The 17,596-nt window shown below is 53.7% G+C and overlaps 8 protein-coding genes across 8 annotated transcripts; 4 read left to right on the plus strand and 4 right to left on the minus strand.

The window, feature by feature from the left end:
• Window positions 1-11: 11 nt before the first annotated feature.
• On the plus strand, window positions 12-1,938 carry SNOG_00896 (hypothetical protein; the record flags this gene model as incomplete). Its single annotated transcript, XM_001791511.1, has 4 exons — window positions 12-691; window positions 742-868; window positions 903-1,523; window positions 1,587-1,938. 4 exons carry the CDS (start codon window positions 12-14, stop codon window positions 1,782-1,784), a joined length of 1,626 nt encoding a protein of 541 aa, XP_001791563.1. The 3' UTR covers window positions 1,785-1,938.
• Window positions 1,939-1,979: 41 nt separating this feature from the next.
• Window positions 1,980-5,392, minus strand: SNOG_00897 (hypothetical protein; the record flags this gene model as incomplete). Its single annotated transcript, XM_001791512.1, has 4 exons — window positions 1,980-2,216; window positions 2,290-2,885; window positions 2,914-4,782; window positions 4,831-5,392. The coding sequence occupies 4 exons, from the start codon at window positions 5,390-5,392 to the stop codon at window positions 1,980-1,982; spliced, it is 3,264 nt and encodes a 1,087-aa protein (XP_001791564.1).
• A 631-nt stretch (window positions 5,393-6,023) lies between these two features.
• Window positions 6,024-7,278, plus strand: SNOG_00898 (hypothetical protein; the record flags this gene model as incomplete). Its single annotated transcript, XM_001791513.1, has 2 exons — window positions 6,024-6,056; window positions 6,112-7,278. The coding sequence occupies 2 exons, from the start codon at window positions 6,024-6,026 to the stop codon at window positions 7,276-7,278; spliced, it is 1,200 nt and encodes a 399-aa protein (XP_001791565.1).
• A 672-nt stretch (window positions 7,279-7,950) lies between these two features.
• SNOG_00899 (hypothetical protein) lies at window positions 7,951-9,630 on the plus strand (the record flags this gene model as incomplete). Its single annotated transcript, XM_001791514.1, is given in 4 exon segments — window positions 7,951-7,971; window positions 8,044-8,131; window positions 8,183-8,761; window positions 8,781-9,630. 4 exon segments carry the CDS (start codon window positions 7,951-7,953, stop codon window positions 9,569-9,571), a joined length of 1,479 nt encoding a protein of 492 aa, XP_001791566.1. The 3' UTR covers window positions 9,572-9,630.
• A 5-nt stretch (window positions 9,631-9,635) lies between these two features.
• On the minus strand, window positions 9,636-11,317 carry SNOG_00900 (hypothetical protein; the record flags this gene model as incomplete). The annotated part of the gene is made up of 2 exons (XM_001791515.1): window positions 9,636-11,134; window positions 11,299-11,317. The coding sequence occupies 2 exons, from the start codon at window positions 11,315-11,317 to the stop codon at window positions 9,636-9,638; spliced, it is 1,518 nt and encodes a 505-aa protein (XP_001791567.1).
• A 128-nt stretch (window positions 11,318-11,445) lies between these two features.
• On the minus strand, window positions 11,446-12,579 carry SNOG_00901 (hypothetical protein). Its single transcript, XM_001791516.1, has one exon. It carries the CDS (start codon window positions 12,426-12,428, stop codon window positions 11,640-11,642), a length of 789 nt encoding a protein of 262 aa, XP_001791568.1. The 5' UTR covers window positions 12,429-12,579; the 3' UTR covers window positions 11,446-11,639.
• A 1,588-nt stretch (window positions 12,580-14,167) lies between these two features.
• SNOG_00902 (hypothetical protein) lies at window positions 14,168-15,668 on the plus strand (the record flags this gene model as incomplete). The annotated part of the gene is made up of 4 exons (XM_001791517.1): window positions 14,168-14,218; window positions 14,265-14,454; window positions 14,635-15,384; window positions 15,553-15,668. 4 exons carry the CDS (start codon window positions 14,168-14,170, stop codon window positions 15,666-15,668), a joined length of 1,107 nt encoding a protein of 368 aa, XP_001791569.1.
• A 949-nt stretch (window positions 15,669-16,617) lies between these two features.
• SNOG_00903 (hypothetical protein) lies at window positions 16,618-17,553 on the minus strand (the record flags this gene model as incomplete). Its single annotated transcript, XM_001791518.1, has 1 exon — window positions 16,618-17,553. One exon carries the CDS (start codon window positions 17,551-17,553, stop codon window positions 16,618-16,620), a length of 936 nt encoding a protein of 311 aa, XP_001791570.1.
• Between the last annotated feature and the right edge of the window lie 43 nt (window positions 17,554-17,596).

Here is a 17,596-nt window from a genome sequence, read left to right on the forward strand (position 1 = left end):
CACTCGACACCATGCCCCAGGAAAACTCAAAAGTGTCCGAACCCGACGCGACCGCCCAGGCCGCCGCCGAAGATGTCGCCGAGTCAAGCAAGCCAAACGTCGCAGCCGAGTCGGCCGATGAGAGCGAAGAGGAGGCAGGAGCGGTAGAGGGCAGCGGGGAGAAGAAGAGCCGGAAGCGCAGGATCAAGGACGCGCTCACGGGCAAGGGCAAGGCACCCGAGATCACGTCGACAGAATCGCCAGCAGGAGGACACCTCAGCAAGGACCAGATGAACGAGCTGCTCGAATCAAATCCTGCGCTGAAACAAGAGCTGCTGGCAAAGTCAAAGGGCCCCAAGGACCTCGAGCAGATGATCCGCAAACTCAACATCAACGAGATGCTGACGGGGCTGGCGCCAGGCGGAAAGAACACCAAGGACATGGCCAGCCACGCCTTCTGGAAGACACAGCCGGTGCCCAGCTTCGACGAGATGGCGAACAAGGAGAAAATACAGGACGGGCCAATCAAGGAAGTCAAGATTGAAGAGGTCGACAAGAACCCCAGCCCCATGTACCCTGGCTTCGAATGGGTGACCATGGACTTGGAGGATGAGAAGCAGTTGGAGGAGGTGTATGATCTGCTCACAAACCACTACGTCGAGGACAAGGACGCGACGTTCAGGTTCAGATACTCGCCATCATTCCTGAACTGGTACGGCCACCTCCCATAGACGCGCGCAAGCCTGGGGCTGACATGTATAGGGCACTGAAAGCACCGGGCTGGAAGAAGGAATGGCACGTCGGTGTGCGCGCAACCGCCTCTGGCAAACTGGTTGCCTTCATCTCTGGCATCCCCATCTCCCTGCGCGTTTCGCGAAAAGACGCTCAAGTGCTCCGAAGTCAATTTCCTCTGCGTGCACAAGAAGCTGCGCGCCAAACGCCTCACTCCCGTCCTCATCAAGGAAATCACTCGCCGCTGCTACGTCGAAGGCACCTTCCAGGCCGTATACACCGTCGGCTCCCTGCTGCCCACACCCGTCTCAACATGTCGCTACTTCCACCGCGCCATCGACTGGGAAAAGCTGTACGATGTAGGCTTCTCGCCTCTTCCCCACGGCAGCACGAAACAGCGACAAGTCATACGCTACAAACTCCCAGACGTCACCGCGACCCCAGGCCTCCGCCAGCTGGAAGCAAAAGACGTCGACGCGGTAGTCGACCTGCTCAGGCGCTATCTCGAGCGCATGGACATGGCGCAGGTCTTCGACAAGGACGAATTCGAGCACTGGATGGCGCCGACGGAAAAGCCGCAAGAACAGGTCGTGTGGAGCTATGTCGTCGAGGACCCGCAGACCAAGAAGATTACAGACTTCTTCTCGTTTTACAACTTGGAGAGCACGGTGCTGGGCAACAAGAAGCACAATGTCGTCAAGGCCGCGTATCTGTTCTACTATGCGACGGAAGTCGCGTTTGAGAAGGATGATGCGAAGCTCAAGACCAGGCTGAATGCGTTGATGAGGGATGCGTTGATTTTGTCGAAGAAGGTGAGCTCCTCCTACATCTGTACTGATTTATACTGCGTGACTTTGCTGACGAGGATTGTTCAGGCTGGCTTCGACGTCTTCAATGCCCTCACTCTGCTCGATAACCCGCTCTTCCTTGAGGACCAGAAGTTCGGCGCGGGAGACGGCTCGCTGCACTACTACCTGTACAACTACCGCGCGGCGCCGATTGGTGGCGGCATCGATGCGCGGAACCAGTCGAGTGCCAAACACATGGGCGGCATTGGGCTGGTCATGCTGTAGAAGGTGTACGAAAGTAGGACTAGTTGGATTGTGTACATGAGCATTGGATGCATGATGTGATATGATATGATGTGATATGCTGAGTGTATCTAGCAACAAGGAAAAGCCGCGGCCCAGGTATACGCCGTGAATGCAAATGCGCCTTCATATCTACAATTCCCATCTTCCTATGCGTGTGACTGAACAACGGTGCAACTACCTCTTCTCCACGAGCAGCAAGTGCATAGCGAGGTACGCCAGGATAATGAACGCGCCGCCATAGACGGCCAGACCTATGCAATCCCCCCACAGCGCTTGGACATTGAATCCGAAACTGCTCAAAATAGCCGACCCAGGGACTTCGATATCAAGTCCGTATTTATGATCGATCAAGCTGAGATACTTGACCTCGTTGACAATCAAGCCCTCAAACGCGTAGTGGAATATCGACAACTAAGCACATTTCGTTAGCAAACCTCATACTTCTGTAACACATGGTATGGTATAAGGGGAAGTCAAGACTTACCGACTGCAGCCACTTGGCGACTCCAGGGATACTCTCCTTGTTCAAAAAGAACCCGGAAAACAGCAAGCTAAACAACATGACCAACACGCCAATAAGATTCGCGACCCCGGAGTTGCGAAACACGATGCCAATGAAGAGGAAAATCGCCGCGGCCGCGAGATTGAACAGCACGAGGAAGAGGACGAATTTCAAAAAGTTGGGCCACGCGGGGATCAGCCCCGTCATCGGGTACACGATGATGCCGAGGATCATGGGCGGCAACAGGCGCAGCGGGATGATGTCGAAGATGACTTTAGCGGCGAAATATGCGGGCGGGGAGTAGTATCCCTTTGCGCGCTCGCGGGTGAAGAGCAAGCGCTCGGGCGCAAAGACAGTCAGAATCGTGAGACTGCTAAATCCGAACAGACTGAGGACGAATAAGAACAGGCCAAGACGGTTCTGGAAGCCCTTGATGTCGTCGGTTAGGCCGTAAAACAGGAAGCCGAGGAAGACGGCGAGGACGATTGCGATGGCGTAGTGCGTGAGCATGAGCATGGGGTTGCGGTAGAGGTTGCGCCATGTGCGGCGGGAGAGGATGCGGAATTGGCCGAAGAGGCCTGACTTTTTGGAAGCCTTTGAGTTTGCCGGCGGCGATGAAGCCGTTGAGTTCGTGCGTGCCATTGGCGCCGTTGGCTTCGTTGGCGCTTTGGACTGCGGTGGCGATGTCTTCGCGGATGTTGGATGCGACTTCGGACTGTGCGTAGGCGGTGATGAGGATGTCGAGGTTCGTGCCGGTGCCGCCGTTGGCTGGGGGTGGCAGCTCGTCGGGGTCTTCGAGGATCTGGGGCGGTACAGAGCCTCCTTGACGCGTGAGCTTCAACCACTGAGCTTTGATACCGGCACGACGATCGAGGGGTGCTTCGTCGTCCGTCTTGGGGGACATGGTACCATCTACAGGGGCGCTGCTCCTCTTTCGCGTGAAGAGCTCGCGCTCTTGCTGCTGTCGGATTGATGTCCTGCGCTTGTTCCTGGGACGTGTGCTGGACGTGCCGGGGCTGCCGGCGACATCTCGCTCGATCTCGGAGGTATTGATGCTTGGGATAGACTTGACGGCGATGGCACTGCTTGCACTGGTGTGGAGTCCGTCTCTGGTGAAGAGTGAGTCCTCGTCCATGCTCGGGCTTGATGCACTTGCGTGCATAGTGAGATCAATTAAGTAGTCCGCAATGTTGAATCCAGGTGGGCATGTGTAGCCAATGTTGTCAAAGTATGGCTGGCAGTGCTCGAAAGGCCCAGAGTAGACTGTCCTACCCTTTGCCAGGAGAATCAGTCGGTCAAAGAGCGCTACGATATTCGAGCGGGGCTGATGGATGGTGACGACGACTGTTCTGTTGTAGTTCTTGACGAGGTTAACCAAGCATTCTACAACGTTGAAGGCGTTGAAAGCATCCAGACCACTGGTGGGCTCGTCCAAGAACAAGATACTGGGCGATGTCACCAACTCACACGCGATGCCGACACGACGCTTCTCTCCGCCAGAAATGCCACGTCCCGTCTCTTCAGACCCAATCTTCTGATTGCGGATGTGGTAGATACCAAGTTGGCGCTCAACGTCCTCGACTCTTTGTTCCTTCGATGCCTTGCTCATGTCTTTGGGGAGACGAAGGAGAGCAGAGTCCAGGATGGTCTCGTGTACAGTGAGAGTTGGCAACAGGGTATCATCCTGGTCAACGAACCCAATCACGCTCTTGAACTCTTCTGTACGAACTTTCTCGCCATTGAGATAGAAGTCGCCGTTGGTAACACCGACCTTGTTCTTCCGTGCCAGAATGTCCAGGAACGTGGTCTTTCCAGCGCCAGACGCTCCCATGATGGCCATGAGCTCGCCGGGGTGAACTGCGCCAGAGATACCAGACAAGATCTGCTTACCATTCAGGTTGTATGTGACGTTCTCGAACATGAGGGCAGCGGGCTTGTGATCAGCCAGGAGCTTGGCATTCTCGTCCTCCTCGTCATCAGAGAGATGGATAGCGCCGTATCGTTGCCTTTCGGCGCGATGGGTAAGGTACCAGACGACCAGGATGAAAGCGACAATGAACAAGGCAACGCTTGCAATGACGCCTGCAATCAGGGGCGTGTTGATCTTCTTGACGGGTCTCTCGTAGCCAGGAACCTCTGTCTGGTACAGACATTCGCCAGTGTCGCACTGCAAAAAGATGCTCTCGTCGCCAAAGATGCTCGAAATCAGGTCGTTCATGGCGGGCTCAGAAAAGATACTCCCGCTTTCTTTGCCACCGGCGATGCCCTTGAATTCGGCAGGTCCCTTGATTTCTTCCTTCAGGAAATCGCCGATGTCTATGGAGCCATCTTCTCCGCACAGCATCCGGTCTGGGATGCAGGCACACTTTATGTTGTCGCATTTGTAGTTGGTGATGTTGCGATCGGACTCGGCAGTCCACGAGTCGGTACAGGTATCAAGGCTGCAGTAGAAGGATTCGCGCTGGTCAACCCAGACTGTGCTTGTTAGTTGGGGCACGTGAGACAGTGGCGGGTGCTACTCACATTGGAAATTGCACTCTGCCGTCTCCTTGTTGCAGGAGAAGGTCGCCTGGGGCTTCTTGTCCTTGAGCTGGTCGAGAATCTTCCTGTTGGTGATGTCGCACACTTGGAAGTTCTCCTTGACCAATTGGCCGTCCTTGTAGCACACGCCACCCTGGCCATCCGGCATCAGAGCATTGCATGCGTTGTCCGTCTCGCAGACATTGCAGTTGATGCCCGACCAGCCGTCTTTGCACTGGCATTCCTTCTCGCCTCCTCTTGGTGCGCGGTCCTTTCCATCTGGCAATGCGCCACAGAGCGGCTCTGAGCAGTCTTCGCCTCCAAACCCGGGAGGACAGCTACATCGGCCGCTCGCCTTGGTGCACTCGGCGAACTGGTGGCACTTGAAGTCCTCCAGGTTGCAGTTGAAACATGGCGGGCATCCATCGGGTCGGTCGCCGTATATGGAGAAGAGCGATTGGGGGGTTTCGGCGACGGAGTAATTGCTGAAGCTCTTGTAAGCTGTAGAAGACCCCGCCAGGCCCAGCAGAGCGACGAGCGATGCCGTCCACGTCTGTTGGCGCATCGTGTGCCGCGCCGCAGTGCGAGCTCTGTCGCCTGGTGGTGGTGGCGTCTGTTTGTTCGCTACCGTAGCTTTTCTATGCTTATCTCCACAGAATATAGTCGTGGCAAAGGAGTGACGAGCAGCGCGAGAGGTCACCCAGATGGCGAATGAAGGCAGGAGAGTGGTGATGCAGTGGGGAGTGGCCAGGCAGGTAGGCGGGCTACTATCGGGGCTCCATGGACGTGATTCGTGGGGGCTGGGCTGGAGTCTTGGAGACGGGACGCAAGCACCAAGCTGCCTCAGACCGAGGCACAAGGCACAAGGCACAACTCACAGCGCGCCAGGCACCACCATCACATCGTCTTGAGTTGGTCGTTCCACAGCAGAACACCACTCATGTAGAGCACGCAAACATTGCGCGCATACAGTCAGCATGTTGCATCGCATGCGATCTGCAACGGTCCCATGTGGCATGCGCGAGCTAGGCACAGCAGACAGCTCTACCAGCTAGCTTCCGCCGTGCAGCTCCGCAGCGCCCTTTGTCAATTGGACAGACTACTATAACATGGACCTGCCATCCTGGACGACCGGATGGCGAGAACTGTGAACCATCGTTCCCCTTCACAACTGCCTCAGCCTCAAACCGCCCAACATGGTCAAGATCAACAATTTTGCAGTCGAATCCGTGAGTCTGGTCCTCCCCGCATTTCTGCTGCTCCACTGAAACCTGACTGCCGCAGTGGATGGATGCATATGAGAACAATTGCAAGTACAATATAGCCGAGACATGCTGCGCGTCCATATCCATTGATCAGCTACGCGAGCTTTCCGAAGACAAGACGCGTGAGGTTTTCAATACGTCCAAGCCCCTCACATATGGTGCCATCCGAGGAAGTGACGAACTGCGCAACAATCTTGCACGACTCTACTCGGCCAAGGTCACAACGCCGCTCTCCCCAGACAACATCTTGACCACCCCAGGTGCAATTCAAGCAAACTACCTTACCACCTATGCGCTCGTGGGCGAAGGCGATCATGTCATCTGCCACTACCCGACCTACCAGTCGCTCTACGAGGTGCCCAAGCAGATGGGGGCAGAGGTCGACTTGTGGAAAGGAAAGCCCGAGAACGGCTGGGTGCCATCTATCGACGACCTGAAAGCACTGATCAAGCCCAATACCAAGCTCATCATCATAAACAACCCCAACAATCCCACTGGTGCGATCCTCAAGAAGTCTTTCCTAGAGGAGATTATCGCTGTTGCTTCAGAGAAGAACATTCTCATACTCAGCGACGAGGTCTACAGGCCTATATTCCACTCCATCAGCCCGTTGGACAAGGATTTCCCTCCGTCCCTGCTCTCCATGGGTTACAAGAACGTCATCGTTACCGGCTCCATGTCCAAAGCATATTCGCTCGCTGGCATCCGCATAGGCTGGATAGCTTCGCGCAATCAAGAGGTTATAGAAACCATTGCCTCTGCACGGCACTACACCACCATCTCGGTATCGTACATGGACGAGCAAGTTGCGGCTTTTGCACTCAGCTCGAGCACGGTCCACGGCCTACTTGCACGTAACATCCAGCTTGCAAAGACGAACATGGCTCTGCTGGAGAAGTTTGTGGTCAAGAACGAAGACGAGTGCGAGTGGGTGAAGCCGGTAGCAGGTACGACAGCATTCATCAAATTTCACAGAGAAGGCAAGCCAGTCGACTCTAGGGACTTTTGTAAGAAACTACTCGACAAAATGGGCGTAATGTTCACGCCAGGCGACTGCTTTGGCGAGGAGTGGAAGGGCTATGTCAGGATTGGGTTCGTGAACAGTACCGAAGTCATCGAGCAGGGACTAAACGAGGCCACCAAGTTCATAAGGAAAAACCTGGACGATGTTGAATTGGCAGCTTGATCGTAGCCTAGTTATCACGAGATCAGTATGCTATGGTGCAATCTTTCAGGTCTCATACTTCTTCTCAAGAAACTTTGTTGGACCTTGCGACCTTGCATGAGCTCAACCTTCAGTCATACTTCCTGCACACTAAATTGCCCCGATTTTGTGGTATTTGCGTCTGATGCTCGTATCTGTAAGCTGCTTTGACGCGCTTGACGCTGTATACGCCATACACGCCTACGTAACATGCTTCTAAAAGCTGTAGAATTGCTGACGAAGCGCATTTGAGGTCTTAAAACATATAGTTATCCCAAATAATTGACAATTACTTCAGGAAAAGCAGTGCTACGTTGTTCGAGACCTGAAGCTCCTGCTACTCCCGCACTTGCGACCCCGCAATGAGCAATTGGCCATAGCTTCAACCTCACGTCATACCTAGGCCCATCTCCCGAGCTAGAACATACGCCAGAAGAACGATTGACAAGCAATTGACGTCTCCGGGCACCTAGTCTTCTCCATAAGTGCCGCCTCGGAGAGTCATTGACGCTATCTTCTCATACATAAGATCCGGCTGTCGCAATGCGCTCTTTTGCTGCTGCCACTCGATCTATTGCGCGACAACAAGCTTGCCGGAATAGTTTTCAAAGACGAAAATTACCATTGATTATTTCCAGAGGATACGCTGCAAATATGGGTCACAACGTGCCGTCTGTATGTTCTGCCGCGTTCCGATGAAGCCGCGATTTGGATTCTGAGGAGGACAACACTAATCACCACGCGCAGCTCAACGACAAGTCTCTCCTCAAGAGCAAGACGTATGTCAACGGAGAATGGATAGGCGCAAAGTCAGGAAAGACCTTCGAGGTCCACGGTAGCTATACTCCAATTGCTTGATGCTTCAGTCTCTAACGCAGATATACAGACCCCGCAACGGGCAACCTCATCGGCACCCAGCCTGAGATGGACGCCGCCGACACTGAAGCCGCCATCGCCGCCGCAGCCGCAGCACTCCCTTCATTTCGCAAACTCACAGGCCGCGAGCGATCGCGCATGCTGCGGAAATGGTACCAGCTCATGATGGACAATGCCGACGACCTGGCTAAGCTGATTACATGGGAAAACGGCAAGCCGTTCGCCGACGCAAAGGGCGAAGTCAACTACGCAGCAAGCTTCTTCGAGTGGTTCGCTGAAGAAGCACCAAGAATGTACGGCACCACAATCCCAGCGACCGTGCCGGGAAACCGCGTCTTCACGCTCAAGGAACCCGTCGGTGTCGTCGGGCTCATCACCCCGTGGAACTTCCCCGCTGCCATGATCACAAGGAAGATCGGACCCGCGCTGGCCGCAGGCTGCACAGTCGTCGCAAAGTCTCCCGGCGAAACGCCCTTCACCGCCGCCGCACTCGCTGAGCTCGCGCACCGCGCCGGCATCCCCAAGGGTGTCGTCAACTTCGTGACCGCGCTCGAAAACACGCCCGCTGTCGGCCAAGTGCTCACCTCCAGCAAGACGGTCAAGAAAAGTGTCCTTCACCGGCTCCACCGGCGTCGGCAAAATCCTCATGAAGCAATCCTCCTCCACGCTCAAGAAACTCTCCTTCGAACTCGGCGGCAACGCGCCCTTCATCATCTTCGACGACGCTGATCTAGATACCGCTGTTGCGGGTGCTATCACTTCCAAGTTCCGCTCCTCGGGCCAGACGTGCGTGTGCGCGAATAGGATTTACGTCCAGTCCGGCATCTACGACGCCTTTGCGGAGAAGTTCACAGAAAAAGTCAAGGCGTTTAAGGTCGGCGGCGGATTTGAGGACGGCATCACACACGGCCCTGTCATCCATGACCGCGCGGTATCCAAGGTCGACGCACACGTCCAGGACGCCGTCAAGCAGGGCGGTAAAGTGCTCATCGGCGGCCAGGCGTTGCCAGACCTGGGCAAGAACTTCTACCAGCCCACGGTCATCCGCGATATGACCGCAGACATGCAACTCGCGAGCGAAGAAACCTTTGGTCCCGTCGCAGGGCTGTTTAAATTCGACACCGAGGCGGATGTTGTAAAATTGGCGAATGCGGCAGATGTAGGTCTCGCGGGCTACTTTTTCAGCAGGGATGTGCAGCGCGTGTATAGGGTGGCGGAGGCGCTGGAGGTAGGCATGGTGGGTGTGAATACGGGGTTGATTTCGGATGCGGCGGCGCCGTTTGGGGGGGTTAAGGAGTCTGGATTTGGGAGGGAGGGTAGTCTGTTGGGTATTGAGGAGTATGTTGTTACGAAGACGGTGACGATGGGGGGCAATGGGCTGCCTTTGCAGGGGGAGTAGGAAGGGGTGTAAATATTAAGTTTGCTGTGCGAGAGAATATATAGCTTGAACCTTGACCATCCATTCATGCCCGCCATGCAGGAATCTCTTCCTTCACATCCCCCAAGCCCATGCCCGTACCCCTCGCAATCGCCCCCAACCTCTCCTCAACCCACCCCCTCTCCCTCTCCACCACACCCCCCTCAATCGCCAGCACCACACGCAACTCCTCCACAAGCCCCGCAAGCAACTCCCTGCAAGTATCCACAAGACAAGCAATACTCGACCCCTCCGCCGGCTGCCTCACCTGCTCAAGATCCCTTGCAAAAGCCGTCACCTTGCGCGCAATCGCCGCGTTCTCTGCTTTCCAGTCCTCCCCCAGCCCTTCGATAGTGTCCACATCAGCATCGCCGCCTCTCTGTCGCACAGCCCATATATACTCCACGCGCGCAATCCAGCGCCTAAACTCGTCCATCAGCCGTTCCGCGCGACCACCCGGCTCCAACAGAGCGGGGAGTTCATGCAGCGGACCCGAGAGGATCTGGATGTACTCTATCAGACCCGACGAAGAAGACCATTCAGTCAGGGCTTGCAGATTCTTCTGTTCCTGGCCGGCTCGTTCAAAGTCGAGCATGGCGTGGTGCAGCCCCGCGACCTCCTCGAATTTCTTGCGTAGGGTTTTGCGTGCGCTGGCGTGCCATTGATGAACCACTTGTGCGGATGATGCGTGCAGGAGGTGCAGCTGGAGTAGTTCCGCTTGCAGGCTGATGATTTCCGGTGGTAGAGATGTGGCACCGGGGGTTGGAGCTGGATGCAGGAATGTTGACGTTAGTGCTTTACCCACTTTCCTGGGAGTGAAATGCTGTTGTAGGGTGCTAAAAGCAGGTCTAGCAGTTTTCGTGGGCTCTTCCTTGGGTGGTGCTCGTAGTCGCACATGTGATGCTACAGGTTCATCGGGTTTGGAAGGTAGTTGAGTAGCGGCGCCAGCACTTGTGCTTTCAAATCTTGTCTTGACACTTGTGCGACTCAATCCCGCAAGCCTGAGTGAGGCTCTTGGGGCAGTAGAAGCTGACTCTGTAGATATACTGTTTGACTTCGAATGACCCCCTGGAGCAACAAGCATGGATCTAGGTCTTGTCATGGAGCTTTCGGTACCATTCAGTTCTTTTCGAAGACCAGATGTGATGCTGGATTTGGTCCGGGTATGGCCTTTGCTTGGAGGTGGCTGCGCAGATTGCGTTGACGTCCCTGGTTTGCGCAGCGATTTTGATCGGCCAAGTTCTGTCGCTTGAGGATCGGATGACTTAGCTGATGCACTCGGAGGGCGTATGGATCGTGGCGCAGCAGTCTGTTCCTCAGTCTTACTTGGTGCTTGCATTCCTGCAGGTTGATACATTGACCTTGGTCGAAGTCGTCCCGCAACTGGTGGCTGTGCATTGGTGCTGTCCATGTTTGATGCTGTGGCGTCCTGGTTGGAGCTATACCTGGCCTGACCGGGCTGGGGCAGAAAACTCCGCCGTCTGATACCATCTACATCACTCTGATAGGAAGAATTGCGGGTATGTCGAGGCCGCAGACCAGGCCCTTGGGATGTGTTTGTTGCTTCTTCACTATGGCTAGATGCTTCCGCCGACTAGAACGAGTCAACAACTATTAGACGGTGAATTTACTGTGGTTTAAGGCTACCTGTGTGACCGCAGCATCCCCGTTGCCCCTGTCGACATGCAGTCGCTGCTTGTACGACTTACTCAATCCGGGAATGGGCATGGTTGGGACGGAGATGCAATTAACGAGGAGGACTTCGGAAGTAAACATGCCAAACACTAGCGTCAGCCCTTATCGATAGCTACCGGCTCGCATCACGTGGCACAAATTATGCCGAGGGAGAAAGTGCATTGATACTCATGTGCATACTTTCATTGGCAAATCGTAATCTAATCGTAACTGGCATGTGAGGGAGTGGCCATATGCTCATAGAACTCCTGTGCCGCATGTGCTCTTCACAGAGTGGCATCCGCAAATTGGACCCGCAGAAAAAGGCAGATCTCGATGAACAAAAACCAAGGTATCGCTGCAAGATGTCCAAAGCTTAAAGGCTACCACGACGGGCTGGGAATGAGACACCCTCAACCGCGGGGTAATCGACGAACCAGCTTACGCGCTCTTGCGCGGCCTCGTTGATCAAGCCACAGGGCAGCTGCCGTCCCTCCTCGGTATCGAATATCTGCTTCAGGACGTCCTTCTTTCCCCCACCGGTGGCGACGAAGCCAATCTTCAGTCCATGCGATGCCACAGGGAGTGAAAGTGTGATGCGCTTTGGAGGAGGCTTTGGCGAATCGGAGATAGGCAGAATCCAAGCATCTGTCTCCCTCAGAAGAGGAGAGCCCGGAAACAGACTGCAGGTGTGGCCGTCGGGACCGCATCCCAGGAGGATCAGGTCGAAGATGGGTATGCGCACACTGTCCTTGGCTGCGAAGCGGCTCACGAGGGTCTGCTCGTACTGATCCGCCAGCTCCTGTATATCGTCCAGGTACTTGACGTCGATGGGGAACACATGGGGCTTTCCCATGCCAGCCGGTATTTTGTTCAGAATCTCTTCTTGCACCAGACGGTGGTTGCTGTCTTCGTGGTCGAGAGGCACGGCGCGCTCGTCGGCGTAGTAAATCTCCCACTTGTCAAACTGGACCTTGCCCTCGCCTGTCTTCTCTTGTAGCAGCGCTTGGCCCAGGACTTTTGGCAGAGAGCCGCCTGAGACTGCGACACGGAAGACGCTGTGGCGCTCAATGGAGCTGTTTTGCGCATCAAGCACGTAGGCGCGCAGACTTGCGGCGAGCTGGCTGGTGCCTTCGAAGGCATATAGATTCGGTGGCTTCGGCATTTTGATGGCGTGCAAGCGGCGACTGTCGTGTGGTGGAGGGACTGGTGCGAGTGAGGGATCTTTGCGCTGGAGCGATGGTGGGGCTGTCGGTGTGCAATGGCGGGCGAAGCGGCAGTCGTTAATAGTGACGTACCCTGGTACCAAACTCTTTTGTCAGACGCGATTGCGATGTCGAGTCTCGCGGCGCAGTGTCGTGGAACAAGTAGCTACTGTATAGACGTAGCCTTATCTCACAGCGTTCGGGCTGCAATTCCGAGCCCATCTTGGAGACGTGCATATGCGCAGCATCGTTTCTGCAGTGTCATATCGCCTATCCGTCGACCCGCATCTTGCGCCATACACCAGATCGTGCGCGGGGCGTTGAATAGACAAGAATCAAAAGCTGGAGTCAGATAACACTTGAGGATGGAGGCTGGCGCTCATCTGATCTAAATACCACCATCGCACTTTCTGCATTCAGCACGCACATGTGACCTCGAAGCGCTCCAGGCTTCGTTCCAAGGTTGCGGCTGCCAAGACGCTTGCAGAACCTCACGTGCTGACCTTCACCACTTCCTAGAACATTCAACATTCAACATTCAAGAGACATTTTGGTAAACGCAATCAAATTGTTCTCTGTCCTGAGCTGGCTGCTTGTCTCGTCTAGTATGCTAGTATGCTCATTCTGGGATGAGCGAGTCAGAGGGATGACGCAAGTCTAGTTGTCATTTCCAGGTGCTGTGTCAGTATCTTGTAGAAAGAACAGGTCACATACATCTTATCCGCCCTCAAATTGTAGGAATTCAAGCACTTAGTTTGCTTAGGTATATCACCTCGCTGGAAGACCGAAATGTCCTGGAGTATTGTCGACTTCTCGGCCAAGGTTGACGCAACCTCACCCATCTAACACCTTCCTTCTTCACGACGACAATCAATAGTCATCAAAGATCTACACGTAGCAGGCTCTTAATTACCCAGCGGGATCCCGCACACGAATTTGACGCCGGCACACTTCTTGGCCTCAATTCGTGACGCGGCACGCCTCCAACAGCCATAATCCAGTGTTCCTAATACGTCGCTTTCAGGACCAGAAAGTGTGCATAACAGGATCAGACGAATTGGAACTTTCGCATTACCACGGAAGAAGCCCGTATGAATCCTTGATCGTGTTGATTGCAGTATGAAGGTCCCGGTGGTACGCCCCACAATGGTGCGCGCGGAGAGTCGGATATCGCACCTGCGCCCTCTGCTACTTAGTGCGAAGGCTTGGCAAACACAACAACCTCACTTATACAGCAATGGATAGAATTAAGATAATTGTTCCTTCAATTTTATTGAAGAGAGCGTAAGCAGGTTGAATATCATAGCTGGCCTTAGAGCACTACCATCGTTACGTTGCGCTGCTGCATAGGTTTGTATGTTTGCTAAGGCTTCGGTGTCCCACTGGTGCTTCTCTGGTGCGGTATTTGTGCGTCAACCTTGGACGGGAGGCCACGCTACCGATATGCCGAGATGGTCGTTGCGTACACAGCCTGGCAGGATAGGCAATATCCCAGCAAAAGTCAAGTGGGTTCAGTGTCAAGACTTCATGCCACCTGCATGCAAGCTGTCTGCCACATTCGTCCGACCATGCGGACGAAAAGTCTTAGCTCTTGAAGACAGAAGATGCTTAAGACCTCACTGGGGCTGCCAGATGGCAGAGACAAAGATTCTCCATTGTTCACTATCTACTTACAATAGCGGGTTTTGGCATAATCAGCATGCTCGACAATTTGTCTCTCATTCAAGTGCTCTCTGTAGCTATTCTCCTGGTCAGTTATCTCCTCATCCATGTGATATTTTCTAACTTCGAAACAGGTCTTTGCTCGATGGGTTGTCAGAGGTATATACCGCGTCTATTTCCACCCACTTCGCAAATTTCCCGGGCCCAAATTCTCGGCATTTACGCGGATACCACATCTGAAGGCGGTTGGTAGCGGCAGAGTCCAGCAATATACTGCTGAAATTCACGAAAAGTTTGGCGATGTGGTCCGTATCTCTCCGGACGGTAAGTATCCATCATTCCAATAAAGATCCCTCAATAACCAAGGAAAATCAGAGCTCAGCTTCACAAGTCCACAAGCTTGGCGTGACATATATGGCTACGGAGCGAGAGAGGGCGCCGGCCACGCACCACCGAAGAACCTTCATCGTTATAATTCGAATGTCAATGGTGTTCCAAGTCTAGTTACCACGGAAGACAATGCGGAACACGCACGTAAGCGCAAGATCTTCTCGCCAGCATTCTCAGATCGAGCTCTTACGGCACAAGCGCCGCTCTTTCTCCGCTATGCTGATCAGCTCGTAAGGCTTCTGAAAGAAGGCGCAGAACAGGGCACAAAGCTAGACATGGTCCGCTGGTATAACTTCACAACCTTTGATGTTATGGGAGACCTCACGTTTGGCGAACCACTGCATATGCTGGACAACGCGGCGTACGATCCCTGGGTCCAGGCCATCTTCGGGGGCGTCAAAAGCAACACGCAGTTCAGTGTTATTCGCAATTCCTACCATACACTGGCTCGCATAGTCACCGCAATGCTGCACAAAACCATAAAAGCCAAGCAGATGACACACTTCAACCATTCCGCCACCCGTGTCACGAAAAGATTGGAGAAAGGACGGGATTCTGAGGGTACCGACATATGGGACCTGGTCTTGCAGCAAGAAGAGAAGGGCAAAACTGGTTTGACAAGAGGTGATATGGATTCAAACGCTGAGCTGTTCATGATTGCTGGGACTGAAACCACAGCGACCACACTCAGTGGACTTACGTATCTGCTCACTCAACACCCTGAGTCGATGAAAAAGCTCGCTGATGAAGTGAGGGGTACATTTGACTCATCAGACGCCATCAGCATGGAAAAAATTGCTCATCTTCCATACCTCAACGCTTGTCTCAAGGAGTCATTGAGGAGGTACCCTCCCGTCCCTGTCGGTATGCCTCATTTGACACCTAGTGACGGAAGTACGATATGTGGCCAGTTTGTGCCGCCAGGTGTAAGCAGGATTTCACACTAATACGAGTACGTTATAACTAAACTTCTACAGACCACCGTCTCAGCACCTCACTGGGCCGTGTACAATTCCGCAAGTAATTTCAAAGACCCCCAGAAATTCATTCCGGAGCGCTGGCTTGACGACGAGCGCTTCGTCAACGATCAGAAGACGGCATTCCATCCATTCTCGTATGGTCCACGGGACTGTCTAGGGAAGAAGTGAGTCCATTGCATTCTGCCTTGCGATTCAGGGCGCTAACGATCTTATAGCATGGCGTGGCACGAAATGCGACTCCTTCTCAGCAAAGTTGTGTATAATTTTGATTTCGAGCTATGTCCTGAAAGTGAGGGCTGGACAGATCAGGAGGTGTATACGTTGTGGGAGAAGAGGCCATTGATGGTCAAGCTGAAAGCAGTGAACTAGACATGAGTGTCTACATCATCCGGTGGTAGCCGATTGGTGTTGATGTGAATCGCATCCGTGGCTTTCCCCCACCTGTTAGTCGTCGAGGCCTTTACATGCTAGACCGACCTCTAGACTTATTTCAGCGTTGGTTCTAGATTGCAACCTTTTCTTTCCCAGGCTAGTTTAGCATATTGATTATTCGCCTCTTCTAAACTGTTTTGTAGTATCTTTGTGCTTTCTCAGTATGACTAGCGATGTCGTCGGTACTCCCTTAGCCGGTCTAGACTTGGAGTATATATTTAGTCGACCAGCGACAATTGATCGGCTTATGATCCCTGATGTCTTCGTGGCCCCGAACCTCGATCTCCAGGGTAAGAAATAAGTGTTCCGTCCGCCAATCATCATGAGTTGTTATCGTGTGAGGGCGCCATAGCTTACCCCAAGTATGTACACGCCATTGCGGTCGGCTTCGCAGTCAGCTACGCAGAACGTCGTTATGGCTGCGTGCTCCGATCTAACGTGTGCAGAACAGGTACTGTAATACTATCGACCTGAATGTCTTTCTCTGCAGGAAGATTTCCAGCGTATAAGACAGGCCCAGTGATCTCTCCTAAACGCCCTGCCATGATACCAGTCTGCCAGATGAAGAAAAAAGCAGATAATTGAAGAAAAGAGATGAATGCAGCCTGATAAATGGGCATTTTGACGTGAATTCGTGAAGCTGTTGTACATATAATTACATGTTACTTGAAGGATAGCTACATGCTCAACCCCATCCCCACCAATACTTGATCTGATCGCCAAACGTTGCTTGCCCCGACTCTCGCCTCTTCAGGCGAGCTATTCGCTCTTCAATAAAAGTGTGGTCGACTTCCTTCGCTAAGCCAGATTGTGCTTTGAGCTCGCCCGCTGCGGCTAATCGTTCGATCTCCTGCTGTTCTGGCGGTAGTTCTGCTAGCTTCTTCTCATATTCTATCCTCTTTTCCGGCTTGACCTTAGCCCATGGGTCGATCTCAGTTTCCGCCGTAGTTTTGGTGTTTGATGCGATGGTTCGGGCAAGTTTCGCGTCCGCCATGAGGCTCTCAAACTTTGGTCTTTCGCGCCCTTCCTTTTCTGCCTTCTCAATCTCTGCCTCTTGTGCTCGCAACCGCTGGTATAGTCTGTCGGCATGCATTTGTATTTTCTCGTCTTCCTCTTGTGACCGCTCCTCCATGGTCAAGTATCCCAGAGCCTTCAGGAACTTGGACTGAGTGTCGTAGCATCGGTTGAATCTCTTCGACTCGGCGTGGCAAAGTGTGCGCAGTGATATCCATGTCTTTGGGTTCATCCAGCAGTCATACTGCTCCATGTACTCGACGGCGCAGTTCTCCATGGCTATTCGCCCAATGCCGGCCTTTCGGTCATTATATGCCTCTACCAAATCGCGCAGTTTATCCTGCTCATTCTTGCCGCGATCGTCAAGGACATTTTGCGGCGTATAGTTCTTCCACAAATGCGCATAGCGGCCGTCTTGGAATTGCGATTGTGGCGGCACGGATGGCTTCTCGGTTTCGGTTTGCTGTGCGGGTTCGGCGGGTTTTGGTGTGGGCGCAGAGGGAAGAGAAGGTTTTGGGCCCGTTGGAGCTTCTTTCTTCAAGAAGTCCTGCAGTGAAGAGTCGAGATTATCGGAAGAGCCATTGCCGCTCCCCCATAGCCAGCCCATGGTTGTTGCAATGCGTGCAGGTGCGATTGTAGATTTTAGTTGT

This window comes from Parastagonospora nodorum (assembly GCF_000146915.1).
Source record: "Parastagonospora nodorum SN15 chromosome Unknown scaffold_1, whole genome shotgun sequence".
Classification (NCBI taxonomy): domain Eukaryota; kingdom Fungi; phylum Ascomycota; class Dothideomycetes; order Pleosporales; family Phaeosphaeriaceae; genus Parastagonospora; species Parastagonospora nodorum.